Source organism: Schistocerca piceifrons, chromosome 3 (genome assembly GCF_021461385.2).
Source record: "Schistocerca piceifrons isolate TAMUIC-IGC-003096 chromosome 3, iqSchPice1.1, whole genome shotgun sequence".
Classification (NCBI taxonomy): Eukaryota; Metazoa; Arthropoda; class Insecta; order Orthoptera; family Acrididae; genus Schistocerca; species Schistocerca piceifrons.
Window position 1 is genome coordinate 572,232,660 of NC_060140.1, and position 16,611 is coordinate 572,249,270.

The window sequence follows — 16,611 nt, forward strand, 5'->3', positions numbered from 1 at the left end:
TCAGTATCTATATTATACCTATAGCCACAGAAGGAACAGAAGAAAATGCAACTAGATAATGACAATAATTAATATTCCTTACATTCCTTACCTGAAATGTATGATGGAGGCAGCAGAATTATTTTACAGACTGTATAAAATGCAAATTCTGTATTAGCCCTGTAAATGATAATAATAATAATAATAATAATGAAGTCAAATGTTTTGTGAAAAATATACAAGTAAGAAATAAAACAGATCATGGAAATGTTTGATACCTGTGAATGATGCTTGAAATCAAGCACAGCAAATGGGATGCTAATTGAGAATGTGCATACCTTCTGCTGATTTTTGAAGGTTTTTCTATTGAAAAGATTTTGAGACTGAAAAATTGTTGGTAATTTTTACACATGCAGGCATAGATGACAAGAATGTCAAGGTCGCACAACAATAGACTGCACAGGCTGTATAATCCACCAGATAACTATCCTCTAGTACTCTTTAAAATTCTAAGATTCCAAGTTGAACATTGAATTTAAGATCTTAATCGGCACCTCATTTGCTGTTAGTGATTTTGAGCATCATTCAATGAGCGAGTCAAATGTTTCTATAATCTTTTTTTGTCGCCTCATTTGCCTTCCTAGTGTTTTCTGTTCTTGAAATGCCACATGATATGGGATGCTTACCGGATTGGATTGACAGAGGGCATTGAAAAAGTTCAAAGATGGACAACTTGTTTTATATCATTTTGAAGTATGGGAGAGAGTGTCACAGATATGGTACTAAAAGTGAAGGCATTTTTCTTTGCGGCGAGATTGTTTCACAGAATTTCAATTACCAACTCCCTCCTGCAAATGTGAAAATATTTGTTGACACCCACCTACACAGGTAGAAATGATCATTGTCATAAAATAAGAGAAATTGGAACTCACACAGTTCATTTAAGTGTTCATTTTTTCTGTGTGCTGGTTGAGAGTGGAATGGTAGAGACATAATCCGATGGTTGTTTGATGACCCTACATGAGGTATTTAAGTGTGAATCACAGAGTAATTATGTCAACGTAGGCGTCAAAGTGCCGTAAATTTAGTACATGATTCAAATGAAGCATTTGACAGTTAAATATCTCACCATTGCAACTTTTTTTGCCAAATAGCAAGGCCTTGAAGACTTTAACTTTTTAACACTTCATTTACCTAGCTAGTGGGAGCTGCTCAGGAATATTTCAGTTTTCTCTTAAGTCACTAAGTAGGTTTTTCTTGATCACACTAATTACTTTCAAGCAATTAAATACTAGATCTTGTTTTGGTCAGGTTGGTGACCCATTTGTACATTTCTCTTTCTCTCTCTCTCTCTCTCTCTCTCTCTCTCTCTCTCTCTCTCTCTCTCTCACACACACACACACACACACACACACACACACACACACACACACAGCCACCCACCCACACACACACACACACACACACACACACACACACACACACACACACACACACACACAGGCACGCACACACACACACACACACACACACTCTCTGCTCAAATGTTAAACCAATAATGTAAAGATAATCCTCCTTCCCAAGTACCCTAAACCACTCCATAACTCTCTCTTGCTGACTGTGGTAATAACCGTCAGAATGTGCCTCTGGGTTTGTTCATCAAGTTTGCATAGTGAGAATCTCAGATAACTGAACAGTACTTGAAATTATAGATAGTACCGGAGTATTGTTTGTGGTCTGTGTTACATGTGTAGGTGCACTAAACATTCCTACAGTTGATACAGTAAATCAATCTTTCATTTTGTCTCCCTTTAAATTAGTTTATACATTTATTCAATAACATATCACTTCTTAAAGTTACACCTCATATTTAACTGGTGTGAAACAATCTTTCAAAGTAATCTATTGTTCACTTAACTGAGTAGTATTTTGGTATATATATTATGACTTTCACTAGCAATTTGGGATTTTCTCACTTTATGAAGGTGCAAAAATAAGATAAGAAACAGAGATGCTATAAACTTAATCCTAGCTTTTCCAAAAAATATTATCACACCTTCTTACAGTACTTTACATGAAGCAAATGCATCTCTTAAACTTTTTGGTGAAGCTTCTGTGTTATGCATTCTTTAGGAGCTTGTTTAGAAATATTTCATAACTAGACCAAGACACTTTTTTACAAATTAAAATCAAAATACAGTCAAAAATAGAAAATTAAAAAAGAATAGGTTCAATAAGAATTTTGTACTGAGTATCCTTTTTAGTTGCACTATCCTGTCCTAGAATTCCTCCAGTAATTCTATCACTATATCCCACCTGCAACTGACCCACCTTTCAATGACTTGATATTTTGATTTTACTAACACAGAATATGTGAACTGATAATACTTATTCTGTCATGTGTAAGTTTCAGCTACATTATTCTGAGAAAGGAAAGATAATTTGAAGTAAATTGTGAGCAAACAGTTTTTCCTGAAGAAAGTAGAATGGAATGGCACTGGTGATGATCAGATCCAGGTGTAGGAAGGCAGGTTGAGCTAATGAGGGAGAAAACATTTCATTATAACCACCTGTGAGTGGAGGATACTAGATCTAAAGTTATAAATTATGTATTAAACCAGTACAGCAGTACAGTCAGTACAGCATATAAATTTCAAAAATTGGTGAGGAGAAGTACAAAAAATTGGTGCCATGCCTAGTAATGGCTGTATGCTGTGGGCATAAGCAATTCAGCAAACAACTGTAGTGTGCCAGTTCCTTTCCAATGTTCCAATGGGAGACAGTTACATTGAAATCTTGCAAAATGTGAAAACCACAATGGCCTTTATTGTGCAGGTCACCTCAGTTGGATCTTATCTCCACTCCTACAAGACACCATGCCAATGCCTGAAGCCTCACCATGCTCATAGACACCCGTGGAGACATCACCTGTGGTTATCACCCTTGTCCAGCAGCTACACTATTGCTGCATCCAGTAGCTGCGCTGGTGCTGTGGCCAGCAGTCTGCACAATAGCTGGATAGCAAATAAAGTTTCACTTTCCTTACGTTACAAGTACTCCACTATGTAGGAGAGGAGAGGCTCCTTGGGAGCAATTGATCCAGCAGCTGACTGTAATGTGTGTTACCTCTGATACAAAGGTTATTTTTGAAGTTTATATCAATGTTGGGTTACCTGTGTTTCTTTATTCCACACATGTATGGAAAGCAGATGAGTAATAATAGAATAATTCAGTACAAGCTTAAGTTAAAGTTATGCACAGATTGGACTAAAAAAGAAGGAAAAACAAGTGATATTAATACTTAGTATGAAAAATTACATATTTAGGTCAAAGTAAGACTGCACATATTACTTCCACATTACTGGCAATAACTAATATGTATAGCATGACTCTTATTCCTGGGCACATTATGCATACCATCAGTAGTGAGGTAAAGTGTATGCCTTTTATCATATTTTACACCTAATTTTAGGTGTTATATTATGTAAGAGCTTTAGCTTTTTGTTACAGGTTGTTGAATCTAGATGACACTATTGGACTTCTTGAATTTCCTGTGAAAAACACCAGTGATTTACTGATACCCACAGATTTGATATCATTAACTGGTGAAAAAGGCTTATGGGGCCGATCTCTGTTGATCTTTGAAGAGGGCTATAGAATCCATGCTGCTTGTGGTACAATTAGTGTAAGTCCAAGATGTGAAGAAGATGTTGTAGTACTTTTGAAATTATTTCTTACATGAATATTGTTAAAGAGAAAGTATTATTTATTTACATACAGTGATTCATTACAGGTGAAAATCACCAGAAATTAATTATAATGATAAGCTGGACTGTGCTCATGTGACATTTGTTATGCTTCTCAAAAGATAATATCAAATTTTTCAGTTAATTTTTGTAATGCTTCTGTATGTCATCAGCCAACGTAAGAAACTATATTCCACAATCATCTGTACATGTGTAATGCAGTGGGTTGTGGTGGTGGAGGAGTGTGTATGATTATGTGTGTGTTTTCTGTACTAGTTATCTCTGAACAAAACTATCATCAGAAAGCTTAGGAACATTTACAGTCTTGTTTATGTTCCTATTGACAACTCTATGCCTCAACTATATGGAGTTGTTCCCTTTACTCCTTCAATTATATGACTACCACAAAATAAAAGTTTGATAATCTAAAAATTGAGGCCTCACTGTATTGCTTGGCAAACAGCTCCTGTGTGGCAGTGGTGTATCCTCCATGAGATTGTGTGTGTGTGTGGGTGTGTGTGTGTGTGTGTGTGTGTGTGTGTGTGTGTGTGTGTGTGTGTGTGTGCTCTGTTTGGTGCATGGCCTTCACATTTTGATGACAGACCCACCAGTTTCTGAAAACTGATCAACTTTAAGAGATGTGTTATAACTTCTGTTATTATAAGAAAGCTATATCATTTGTCTAATCCACAGAGCTATACCTTTAATTACAAATTCAATGGAATGATAAGATACACTTGGACATTTAATTTTGAGATATACACAGTTTGCCTCTGAAGCCATCCCAAAGTTGCAAAAACAATATGATCTGAGTCAACAAGGAAGCATACAGTTACAAGGTGATAGCATGTTGTATCTGTGTGCATTTCTGGTGCAGCAGAGTTTCTATACATTATGAGGTAGTCATAGGTGGAGTCCTAAGTGACTGCATGCATGCATTGCATGCTGGTAGTAAACGGGAGGTGTGGCTCACCATGGATGTGTGGGAGTGTTGTGAAAACATAAGTGGATACTCGTGCCAATGACGGGACTCAAAATGGGCATCAGCCCTCAAAATATGAAACATGAGTTTTTCTCAGCAAATAAAATGTTCAAACAACTTATGAGACTGCTGCTGGGTGAAGTCTGTGACTACTGTCGATATTTCAACAGGTGAACACCCTGTCATTTTCAGGGCTGAAATGCAGTGAGAGAGCATTGTACAAGGAAATTGAATTCCTCAATAGGCTGATTAAGAACCATAATACAGCAAATGCAGAAAGAACACACACACACACTTAACAACTACTACTACCACCACCACAAAATCAATGATGACGAAAGTCAGAAGTTATTGGTAGTGTACCACAAACCATTGCTGACCAAAGTCAGAAGTTATTGATAGCGAATATTAATTACCAGTTAGTGAGTATGTACCATGAACTCTATCCATCTATTGTTTGATCACAGAGATAGCAGAATTCTTAGCAACATTTAATCAGAAACCTTCACCTCTATTTATAAGGTCATTTTCTAATTTAGTCTCAACAGCTTTCTCAATTATCATATTACAATAGCTGGAATTTCACAATAGAATGTCTACAATGTGGGAAAAGACAGATTACTACTTACAGTAAAGAAGAAACATTAAGTTACAGACAGACACAATTAAAAGACACTTACATAAAGCTTTAGGCCACAGCCTTCGTCAGCACACATCATTCATACTCCCAAGCAAGCGCTCCTCATGCATATATGATTGGCAGCTTCAACATGATGGGCCTTTTTGCCTTATGCAGGTAGCATTTCCAACATGACTGATCATATTCTGTGCAAAAACAGTGTCAAGTGTGTTTTTTGATGACCATCTAAGATTAGGGTCCTTTTAGTGTCCATAATGGCTGAGCTTGTTTTGCCTAAGTCAGATGTCTACCTTATCTTTTGCAGTTGTGGCATGTCATACTTTGATCAAATCATTAGGACTGCAGAGAACTGATGTACAGAATGTAAGAGTCATACATGCTTACAACAGCCAAGTAAACCTGCTGTTGCAGAATGTTGCCTTGATACTGTTCATCCCATGATATACAGCAACATAGAGATTCTGGTGTGCCCTTCAGTGACTGAGATAATGTTATTAAGGAAGCAATGGAGATTACATTAGCAAGTGACCTTATAAATAAATATAAAGGTTTTTGCTTAAATTCTGCTCTGTCCCTAGTCAAACAATAGAGGGCAGAGTTAATGCTACTTGCTTACCCACTGGTAATTACTATTCACTATCAATAATTGTGATGTCGGTGATCTTTGGTTGTGTGGTGGTATCAGTTATTTACTGTGTGTGTATGTGTGTGTGTGTGTGTGTGTGTGTGTTTGTTTGTTCTGTTTTTCTGCATATGCTGTATTATGCTTCTTGGTTAATGTGACCCACCCCCCAAGGGTTTAAATTTTCTTTTACAACACTCCCTCATTGCATTTGAGCCTCGAAAATGATGGGAGTTCAGCTGTCAGAATAACAGCAATTGTCAAAAATGTCAGCCAGCTACATTTCTGTAAGTTGTTTGGGGAAACAAAATATCTTTCTGCCAAATATATAATAATTATCAGTGATTTTGGTAGACAAATGGCATGTGAATGTGTTGCAGGCAGGTATTAAAACAGCTGTAGCCCACTTGTTGATCAGTAAAATTCTAGTGATATGTGAAGATATCCAGCTCCTTCTCACGGAGTGAGAAATTCCTCACACTTTTGCTTATTCTTAGAATTTCAAACAATCTCACTTTAATGGGAAATGAAGTAGGCAGTGCAGTATATGAAGATACAACCAGAAAGCCTTATACAGCCAAACAACTCAGGCAGTTAACATGGTGAGTGTGTTTCTGATTTTGATGTACATACATGCTGCGTAATGCAGTCACCTTTACTTAATGGAAGAGAGATTCACTTTGTGTCAGTCACTATTGAGTCTCTTCTCGACCACAATGGCTGATAACATTTGATTCATGTGTGCATTTCTTATGCACGTGACACATTCCACATCATAATGGTTACCATGAGATTGATCAATGGAACACATAACTAACTAACAAAATTTTTGGACACATCACCATATCTGGGTGAAAACTGCACAATCTCACATATATCACACACTTATCCTCCGCCTGACCCAATTTCACCCCCCCCCCCCCACTCCCCCCCCCCCTCTCCCCCCACCACCCACTCTCCACTCACACAGCTTATTTTCATATAGATACACACTGGAATGCATTGCAGCAGCGATTTTGTGTAGCCTGAATTTGACGAGTCATTGGAATGCTTCCAGTTATATGTAACAACAGATGTCTACACACAGGATAATCAACTCCTGTAAATTAGGGGCTGATGGTTTATAAGTGCTGAACTAGTACCTGATAGTATACCAGATGAGTTACTTCAGGTTCTGATCATGCACATTTGGTGGCCAAGATGTCAACATGAGTTCATCATCATACTCCTCAAACCACTGTTGCACGAGTCTGGCATTGCAAGACAGACACTTACTGTGTTGGAAGATTCTATCGCCATGAGGGAGACTTCTAGCATGAAGGGATGTAACTGGTGTACAATAATGTTCATGTAGTCCACAACTGTCATTGTGTCTTCGATTACTACTACAGAAGCTCAGGATACAGCTGCCACTGGGCTGCATGCATGGCATAGTGCATGTTTGAAGCAGACATTTGATGTATTCGGACACACCCATTGACCTTGAGTAATCTAACTAGGCAACAATTTTCTAGTGGTCCACAGTCCAATCACAAGGATCCTATTGCCTTCAAAATCATAATTGATAATGTCACTGTGTCAACATGGGAACACAAAGGTGTCATGTGCTGTGGAGCCCCGTGTTCAACAATGTGTACTGAACAGTGTGCTCTGAAACACTTCTAACTGCACAAGCATTGTACTCTGTTGCCAGATCTGTCACAGAACACTGCCTATCCTGTTTTAAAGAGAGGGTAAACCTTTGGCCTCCACATTCTGTGATGAGGTGTAGACATCCAACATCTTATCATCTATTCATGGTTCCTCCATCCTTCTACCACTTTCCATAAAAGTTCACAGCAGTAGCAGGTGAGCAGATGACCAAATTCATCATTACCAAGATGCTTGTTACCATGCACAAGGCCACAACAATTTGCCCTTTGTCAAAACTGCATGAACTTCACCATTTGTGGCATCTCATTATTACAACAATTCCCATTTGTCTCTGCTCAGTTTATGTACATTATTTAGCACAGTATTTGCCTGTAACACGACCAAGCAGAATTCAGTTTAGCAGCAGGTAGTGATTGTAATGTTTTGGCTCATCAGTGTACAATAGTTGTGGTTCTGTTGAGACTTTAGTTGCCAAACAAAAGTACTATTTTTCCCGTTTCCAGATGACATACACATCTTAATTCTATGGTGCTTGTTTTTGAAGTTTCAAAAACAAACACCATAAAATTAAGATGTTTGTTCCACTACGAAGTGGTACAAATGGTCCCCTCTTTTAGATATATACAGGCTCAATAGATTCACACCTATACATAGTTGCTCTACAGAATAAAATCTATGAATAGTAAAAAAATGAAGAGTCACATTAAAAAAAAGTTCATCTTAAAGGCTTACTGTAACACATCTCACCAAAATACCTGAAACATTCCTCTTACACAACGTCATGTAAGGTTTGTTTAGTATCTGTTCAGGTGGGACAATGCTGCTGTAGTACACGGTCAGCACAAATACTTTATGAACAGACGATGACTCAATAAAAGTTGAGGAACAGAACCCCACAAGAGGAAAATGAACTCTCCATGTGAGTCAATCTGCAGTAAGCAGAGAGTCCAAACCCACATAGAGATGGAGATGGAATGACTCAACACACGACCAACGTGGACAGTTAATGGCTAAGTACTCAGCAACAAGCATGAAGTTGTAAGCCAAGATCAGCAGTAGTTGAACTCCATGCAAGCACTGGCCAGTCCGGCCAACTACCATTCTCAGATGACCACCTCAGCCAGCATATCTGCTGATATTACACATTGTGTGTGCCCCCTCCATGACAGATTTCTGCACTATCCTACTGTGCAGCCCATGCCAGCTCTTCCGCCTCCATCACGATACCCGTTGGTGGGAGTACTGAAGTTTGTTCTTTTAGCATTTTGTTCAGTTAGCAATTGTAACCTAGAGTACACATGATTTTTTTAAATTAGAATATGCATCTGTGTAATACTACATGTCGTGAAAGAATGAACCTGCTTGTGTCTGTATGTGTGGATGGATATGTGCGTGTGTGCGAGTGTATACCTGTCCTTTTTTCCCCCTAAGGTAAATCTTTCCGCTCCCGGGATTGGAATGACTCCTTACCCTCTCCCTTAAAACCCACTTCCTTTCGTCTTCCCCTCTCCTCCCCTCTTTCCTGATGAGGCAACAGTTTGTTGCGAAAGCTTGAATTTTGTGTGTATGTTTGTGTTTGTTTGTGTGTCTATCGACCTGCCAGCGCTTTTGTTCGGTAAGTCACCTCATCTTTGTTTTTATATATAATTTTTCCCACGTGGAATGTTTCCTTCCATTATATATATATATATATGCGCTGGCATTCCCACGTGGAATGTTTCCTTCCATTATATATATATATGAGATGATGTGACTTACCATACGAAAGTGCTGGCAGGTCGATAGAAACACAAACAGACACATACATACACACAAAATTCAAGCTTTCGCAACAAACTGTTGCCTCATCAGGAAAGAGGGAAAGACGAAAGGAAGTGGGTTTTAAGGGAGAGGGTAAGGAGTCATTCCAATCCCGGGAGTGGAAAGACTTACCTTAGGGGGAAAAAAGGACGGGTATACACTCGCACACACACACATATCCATCCACACATATACAGACACGAGCAGACATATGACATGTGACTTCCGCCTCGACTGACATCTCTGCCCAAACTCTTTGTCTTTAAATATGTCTGCTTGTGTCTGTATATGTGTGGATGGGTATGTGTATGTGTGCGAGTGTGCGAGTGTATACCCGTCCTTTTTTCCCCCTAAGGTAAGTCTTTCCGCTCCCGGGATTGGAATGACTCCTTACCCTCTCCCTTAAAACCCTAATCCTTCCGTCTTTCCCTCTCCTTCCCTCTTTCCTGACGAGGCAACCGTTGGTTGCGAAAGCTAGAATTTTGTGTGTATGTATGTGTCTGTTTGTCTTTCTATCGACCTGCCAGCGCTTTCGTATGGTAAGTCACATCATCATTGTTTTTAAATATATTTTTCCCACGTGGAATGTTTCCCTCTATTATATTGATATCATTAATTTGAATCCAACAATTATGTTTGTTATTGTCACTGTTGCATTTCGAAATCTTTTCTGTCATCTTATTTTCTCTTTCTGTTTTTGCCAGTAGTTTCACTTTGTATTCACCTTCTCCTTTTTACCGTAATCTGCTGTACAATTATATCCCGCCTATATATACTCAATAATACGTAACCCACTTCCAAACCATAACCAAAAAATTTTTTTGCCACTTTCAACACTGCCGCCGCTATAAAATCCACCATTTCTAGTTCACAAACAGTTCCTTTCACCTTTTAAACAACCATTTCGGCTAGTTCTAATAACTTTCGCTTTATTTCCATTTCCGTTTTTTCACACATCACTGATAATTTTTAGCTGCTTCTCACAGGTTAAGTTATAACGTGAATTCCGCCTCGACTGACATCTCTGCCCAAACTCTTTGTCTTTAAATATGTCTGCTTGTGTCTGTATATGTGTGGAGGGATATGTGTGTTTGTGTGTGTGTGCGAGTGTATACCCGTCCTTTTTTCCCCCTAAGGTAAGTCTTTCCGCTCCCGGGATTGGAATGACTCCTTACCCTCTCCCTTAAAACCCTAATCCTTCCGTCTTTCCCTCTCCTTCCCTCTTTCCTGACGAGGCAACCGTTGGTTGCGAAAGCTAGAATTTTGTGTGTACCTGTATGTATGTGTTTGTTTGTGTTTCTATCGACCTGCCAGCGCTTTCGTTCGGTAATATACAGGGTGATTCAAAAAGAATACCACAACTTTAAAAATGTGTATTTAATAAAAGAAACATAATATAACCTTCTGTTATACATCATTACAAAGAGTATTTAAAAAGGTTTTTTTTTCACTCAAAAACAAGTTCAGAGATGTTCAATATGACCCCCTCCAGACACACGAGCAATATCAAGCCGATACTCCAACTCGTTCCACACTCTCTGTAGCATATCAGGCGTAACAGTTTGGATAACTGCTGTTATTTCTCGTTTCAAATCATCAATTTTGGCTGGGAGAGGTGGCCGAAACACCATATCCTTAACATACCCCCATAAGAAAAAATCGCTGGGGGTAAGATCAGGGCTTCTTGGAGGCCAGTGATGAAGTGCTCTGTCACGGGCTGCCTGGTGGCCGATCCATCGCCTCGGGTAGTTGATGTTCAGGTAGTTACGGACAGATAAGTGCCAATGTGGTGGCGCTCGTAGGACTCTCCATACAGTTGATTGTGGAATTTGCAGCTTGCTGCTAGCTCTGCGAGTTGATTTTCCTGGGCTGTGAACAAATGCTTGCTGGATGCGTGCTACAATTTCATCACTCATTCTCGGCCGTCCAGAACTTTTCCCTTTGCACAAACACCCATTCTCTGTAAACTGTTTATACCAACGTTTAATACACCACCTATCAGGAGGTTTAACACCATACTTCGTTCGAAATGCACGCTGAACAACTGTCGTCGATTCACTTCTGCCGTACTCAATAACACAAAAAGCTTTCTGTTGAGCGGTCTTGTTTAGCCATCTTTTTGTTGTGCCTGTCTGCACTCGGCATCTCTATGATATGGTGAGTCATAATCTATCGTTTCCATAATATTACCATTAACTGGCAAAAATGGCATTGTAGAGAAGTTTTTTGAAATAAAACCCTACGACACAGTATTTAAGGTCCATCATTTAAGTGTATAAGGCTTAATTAACTAGATTTTAATGAACTGAAAAAATTAAAAACGGTATTTAATGCAATTTATTAACATTACTATGAACAACATTTTGTAGTATGAAGAGTTGAGATTCATGTCTATGCAGAAATCAGTACCCTGGTTTTTCAGTTTTGCGAATAACGTATTGCACCTCAAAAATATGTTTGTTAGATGAATGGTAAATAACAAAAGGAGTGAAACAGCCAAGAAAATTTTACTTGTATTTAATTCAAATACAATACTTTCTGAAAAGAAACAGCCTATAAATGAAGGTCTCATATTATCTCATTGGCCAAATGATTTGTGCCAGCACTTCATACTAGTGAGGCTACTTGTAATACCTACATTGGATAGTTGTCTTAAAATGCTACTTTCATTACTGAAGAAACCCAAATAATTGATATTGTTTTCTACATGGAGGTGGTCAACTTCAATTTTGAAAATGCCTGTGACCATTGTTGCTTATGACCATCAGTGGCAGGTACATTATTAGCATGACCTCTCTTAACTAAGTACTTTTTAATTTTTCTCGTAGTCTAGGTGAAGCTTGTAAAAGTCTTTGAAATGAAATAGTTCATTGCCCAGTTGATCATCCAAGTTATCATTGTAAGTCTTAAATACAATTTGAGCTGCTGTAATTATCTCTTCATTGGTAAGTGTATGCAACTTGCTGAGTAACCTAAAATGGGAATCACCTATTTTGTTTGCTTCAAGCCTCTAACACAATGTAGATTTAAACTGATGTATGATAGGATGGAAACTCTAGGTTTGTAATTTTTCTGATGTGGTTAGCTTGACTTCTGGTCCTTCAGCACAGTCAAGAGGTGCCAAACATACACTTATTTTACAGTTTTGCTGCTTTCACTTTCATAGTCAGTGCAGTCAGCTACCTCAACAGCTTTCACCACATATTCTTCAAAGCTACTCCTTTTCATTTCTGTTAAGATTGTCAGTTCTGATGAAGTTGTTTTCACATCCAGATCAGGGTTATCAAGAATTTTACTGTACTTTTTCCTAGGCACTACTACAAAATACTGCGCAGATACCTATTTCCTTCATTGACATTATGTTGTGGAAACCTAGAAGAACAATGCCTGGTTCTTCCTGACTCTTCTTTGTCATCTGAAATTTCAAAAAGTGCCTTCTTTATTCCTGTATACCCTTGCAAGATTGATCTTGTTGCATCAGTGTCATATGACTAAGTGTTATCTTTACTGGGATGAGAATGAGTTTGAGAGTATCTGCTGTTTTCAAGCAATGGTTAGAAAGCTATGCCTGTTAGTTGAGGATGCAAAAATATGTTAACATCCCCATACAACTCTATAAATTTTTGTGTGTCGATGAAAGGAGCTTGTGTGACCACTTCCACAGTGTGCATGGTTTTTTATGAGCTGTCCATCCTATGCACAATGATCACCCAGTGACGTGCATCAACCAGCATCAACAAACTGTAAACCTGAATAAGACAATGGAGGATAAAATAAAACCTGGGAAAGACACAAACATCTTCTACCCACACCAAAATCTGACCAAAAAGTAATAGTAAACTAAAAAGACATAAGACAAAAGACTAATAATTTACAATACAGCCGAATACCTGGGTGTACATATTGACCAAATCTTAAACTGAGAGACATACATAAGATGGATATTAAAAGTGATACAACAGAAACACAGACTGATAAAACTATTCCAAGGCAGACGCTGAGACTGCACATGGAAAATCTCTGTATGCGCATCCAAGACATTTGAGAGACCAATACTAGAACATGGTAGAGTACCTCTAGCATGCATGACAAGACCTGCCACAGAAAGAAACTACAACACAAAATGATGAACACTCCACTCCATCATAAGAGTACTCTAGACAACTTAAAACAACAATTATATAACATATTTAGGTAATGCCACTTCAAAATCGACATAGCAAACTACAAGCAAATTACAGAAAACACTTCTTGCATATTAGATCAGACTTGATTAAGCTAGTGACACAGAAATGCCATGGGTGACAAGTACAGGGTGTTCCATTTATATGATGACTGGCTGCCTGGAGTATTGCAGGCCGGCCAAGGAAGCCACACCTACCAGCTGAATGAGTCCCACGTGACTGCAATATGCTCTCTCATTCTTTTAAAATTTTTTATTTATTTATTTATTTATTTTAAATTAATATATATGCCTGAAGGCCATACAGACATATGTGCCTTGTTGGCCTGTGTCATTCAAGAGTTGAACAGGCATCACGAGTATAACAATGAAGTTTGCAAATGCAAAAATGGCAAGAGTGAATTGTTCAATTCCATAACGAATGTTTATTTATGATTCATATGTGCATACAGAGTCTGCTTGTACTGTTTGGATATTGTTTGAACAGAAATTTCCAGGTGTTCAAGTTCCAAGTTGTGATCAAGATCACAAGTTAATGAATAAATTTCATGAAAAGGGAAGCGTTCAAGACAAGAAACATAAATGACGGCATACAGTGCTCACAGAAGCTCATCTCGATGACAGTGCATACCGCCTGGAAAATTTTGCTAAAAAGTCTCTTGGACGTCTTTCACAGAAAACAAAAATATTGTGCACATCTGTACAAAGAGGTGCTAAGCTGCTTTAACGAAGGCCCTATAAAGTTATCAGTAGTACAAGAACTTTGACCTAATGATCCTGCACAGAGGGGTTAAGTTTTGAAAATAGTTTTAAAACAAGTGCATGGCAGTGAAATGCATCCTTATCTCATTCTGTTTTCAGACAAGGCTTGGTTCCATTTGCATGGGTATGTTAATTCCTAAAACTGTCAACATTGGGGCGCAGATAGACGTGTTGTGTTCCATGAAGATAATCATAAAATAGGGGTGTGGTGCGCATTTAGTGGTGACAGAATAATTTTTTTAATGACACGGTTACAAGTGAAAGATATGTGCAAATTATTTGTGACCATTTTTTAATGAATTGAGTGAAAGAGAATGGAGCTTCACAGTTTTTCAACAAGATTCGACAAGGGCTCATACGGCCCATGCTTCTTTGCATGCAATTCATGATGTATTCAATGAAAGAGTGATTAGTTACAATATCTGGCCCGCTAGAAGCCCTGATTTAAATCTGTGAAATTTTTATTTGTGGGGTGCACTGAAGGACAAAGTGTACACAATGAATGTTTGCCCAATAGAGGAACTCAAGGGTAATATCCGTGAATCAATTAATTCAATATCTCAGAGAGAATTACATGGTGTGATTAACAATTTCTTGAGTAGATGTCAAAATGTATGGAAAATAATGGCAGGCAGTTCCAGCATCCCCTTGCATGACATGGGGGAGTATAAAATTTATTTGCTATTTTAAATGTAGTCACATTGCACTGCGGCAGTAGACGGGCGACACTGCATCTGATCACTGGGCAACAGAGTGCTCACTGACCGGCATCTATGCGCTGCACAGGCAATCATCAGATAGATGGAACACCCTGTACTTAAATGTGAGTTGAACAGTTACTATGTAGATGTGTATGTAGGTATTAAACATACAACTTCACTATTTTCAAAGTTGTAATTGTGGCTTTGGATGGCAGATGAAAGCATATCAATATTATAATTCTTCATGCTTTGCCGGCGATCTGTTGACATCTTGGATATTCGGGAATCCAGCTGGATGTTCACGTCGTTCTCGCACGATATTTCAACAGCATGCCTCGCTGTCTTCTTCAGGTGCTACCTGAGACTGGTCCTTGGGTCGATCAAGTCCAGTATTTATGCCTGCGAGGAGCTGGGCGTTCCCTAATCGGTCCGCACCGGCGCGGACCGATTAGGGAACGCCCAGCTCCTCGCAGGCATAAATACTGGACTTGATCGACCCAAGGACCAGTCTCAGGTAGCACCTGAAGAAGACAGCGAGGCATGCTGTTGAAATATCGTGCGAGAACGACGTGAACATCTGGCTGAATTCCCGAATATCCAAGATGTCATATCAATTTTTTTTTTTTTTTTTTTTTTTTTTTAGCACCACATGGACTTGATTAAAGTTTATTAAAGTTTATATAATCTGTCATATGACATAACTTAACTACTTAACTATAACTTCTTCATTCTTCTTTTCTTTTTCTGTTGTAATCTTACATTTGGCACTATTGCTTTTAAATTCCTCTTCATGCTCAGTAGTTTGTATTTACATAGGCTCATAATTATAAATTACAAGAAACAACACAAAAATATCGTATTACAATGATAGCTTCACTTTGCAGTTATGATGTTGTTATTTGTCTACAATGATGCATACTGCTATCACATCAGTGTCTCGTGTATTGTGCTACAGTGATGGGTACAACCATTATAATGCTGTAATATAGATTTGACACGTTTTTGGAGTTGTTTCCAGTTGGTAGTAAGTACAATAATTATTATGATCAAAACATTTTTTTTTTTTTAAATACATTCGTATTTTTCGTTGACTTTATAATTTAAAAAAGAAAAGAATTTGTTTCTTTGACTCTTTAATTACAGCTAAAACAATTCTCAAAGTGGTTGTCTTACTTTGCTATGATATTAAGTAAATAACCTATGTGTCAGATGTTATGGACCTTAAGATATCTTTCCTGTAATATCTCGTTGTTGAATTAAGTTACCTGATATTGATTTTCCGCAGCTTCAGTTGCACAAGCTTCTGCATAAAAAATTTTGTGTTTCTGTTTTGGTTGAAACAAGATACATAAGAAATCAACCTTCTGTGAAATCGAATTCACTTCAGCTGCCAAAAATCTGTTAACTATTATTTGAAAAGTCTTAGCAATTTTGCCAAGTGAAATGACGTGCTTTTGGCCAGGTGCATGTAGGAATTTGATGTGTGGGTTAAGTGGTCAATGTTGATTAAATTTGTATTAGCTGCCCACTGCAAAACTACACT

At 38.2% G+C, this 16,611-nt stretch overlaps 1 protein-coding gene across 3 annotated transcripts in view; it reads left to right on the plus strand.

The window, feature by feature from the left end:
- The window catches only part of LOC124787741, a 258,172-nt gene that overhangs the window by 26,821 nt on the left and 214,740 nt on the right, over positions 1-16,611 (plus strand). For all 3 annotated transcript variants that reach the window (XM_047254603.1, XM_047254604.1, XM_047254602.1), the window contains exon 3: positions 3,490-3,664. In XM_047254603.1, coding sequence (XP_047110559.1) covers positions 3,490-3,664 — 175 coding nt within the window. The remainder of the gene's footprint in view (positions 1-3,489; positions 3,665-16,611) is intronic.